Below are 969 nucleotides of genomic sequence, written 5' to 3'. Positions count from 1 at the left end.
GTGTTCCTTAAATTTCTCCCATTCTTCTTTAATAGTATCTTTAAGAGAGTCGACATTGCTGTGTGATGTTCTATTGTTAGCATGTTCTAAAACGCCCCAAATAGCATAATCCAGAGGGTTTAGATTTGGGCTAGAAGGCGGCCATAAGCATGATTCCAAAAAATTGCTGAAGTTGGATTCGCAGAAATCTTGTATTTTTCTAGCTGTGTGGGCTGGAGCACCATCCTGTGTCCGTACATAATTACCATCTGCGTAGTTTGCTTCAAGCCATGGCAATACCTGGTATCTCAGAGTCTTGTAGTATTAACATTGATCTTTTCATCAGCTTTGTAGAATTTTATAGGCATTTTCTTTCCATCGGAAGCCACAACACCAAAAGCCATAACTTGAGCAGGATGTTTTGTTTTGAATGTCCCCTTAATCTCCGCTGTCGGTTTTGCGATAGATCTGTCATTTCTGCGCTTCAGAACAGCATCGACAGTGAAGATCTTTTCATCTGAAAAGATCGTTACAATGGAGGACTTTTTCTTGAAACATGTAATAATTTTCTTGCACCTTTCCAATCTCTTTTCCTTCATAACTGTTGTCAACAAGTGTTTTGGTGTTCTTATGGATGATTTTAACCTCAAATCATATTTTATTGCATTTCGAATGGTCTTGTTGTCTACCTCAAGTTCAATTGCCATTTTTCTCATGGAATCGGTTGCATCGTCTAGGATTTTGGATTTGAGAGCTTTAATAAAAGCTTTGGTACGTTTTTTGTTGATTCCTCCACTTCCAGACTTCCTCGTAATAGTTTTGCTTATAGCCATTCTATTCTTTACATTATAAACAGTCTTTATGGGCACTCCAACTATTCTTGAAATTTCCTTTGGTGTGACGAGTGCATTCAGCAAATCACACACTCTTTGACATTTGCTTTCCTGATTACTCACATGGGCAAAAGTCTCTGAAAAGGTAAGGATAATA

General features: G+C 37.9%; 1 protein-coding gene across 1 annotated transcript; it reads right to left on the bottom strand.

The window, feature by feature from the left end:
- Positions 1–287: 287 nt before the first annotated feature.
- LOC106882239 (uncharacterized) lies at positions 288–812 on the bottom strand. The gene has a single exon (XM_014932844.1). The coding sequence runs from the start codon at positions 810–812 to the stop codon at positions 288–290; it is 525 nt and encodes a 174-aa protein (XP_014788330.1).
- Between the last annotated feature and the right edge of the window lie 157 nt (positions 813–969).

This window comes from Octopus bimaculoides, chromosome 2 (genome assembly GCF_001194135.2).
Source record: "Octopus bimaculoides isolate UCB-OBI-ISO-001 chromosome 2, ASM119413v2, whole genome shotgun sequence".
Classification (NCBI taxonomy): Eukaryota; Metazoa; Mollusca; class Cephalopoda; order Octopoda; family Octopodidae; genus Octopus; species Octopus bimaculoides.
Note: the sequence above shows the minus strand (reverse complement) of the source record. Positions and strands in the feature narration are given on the sequence as shown.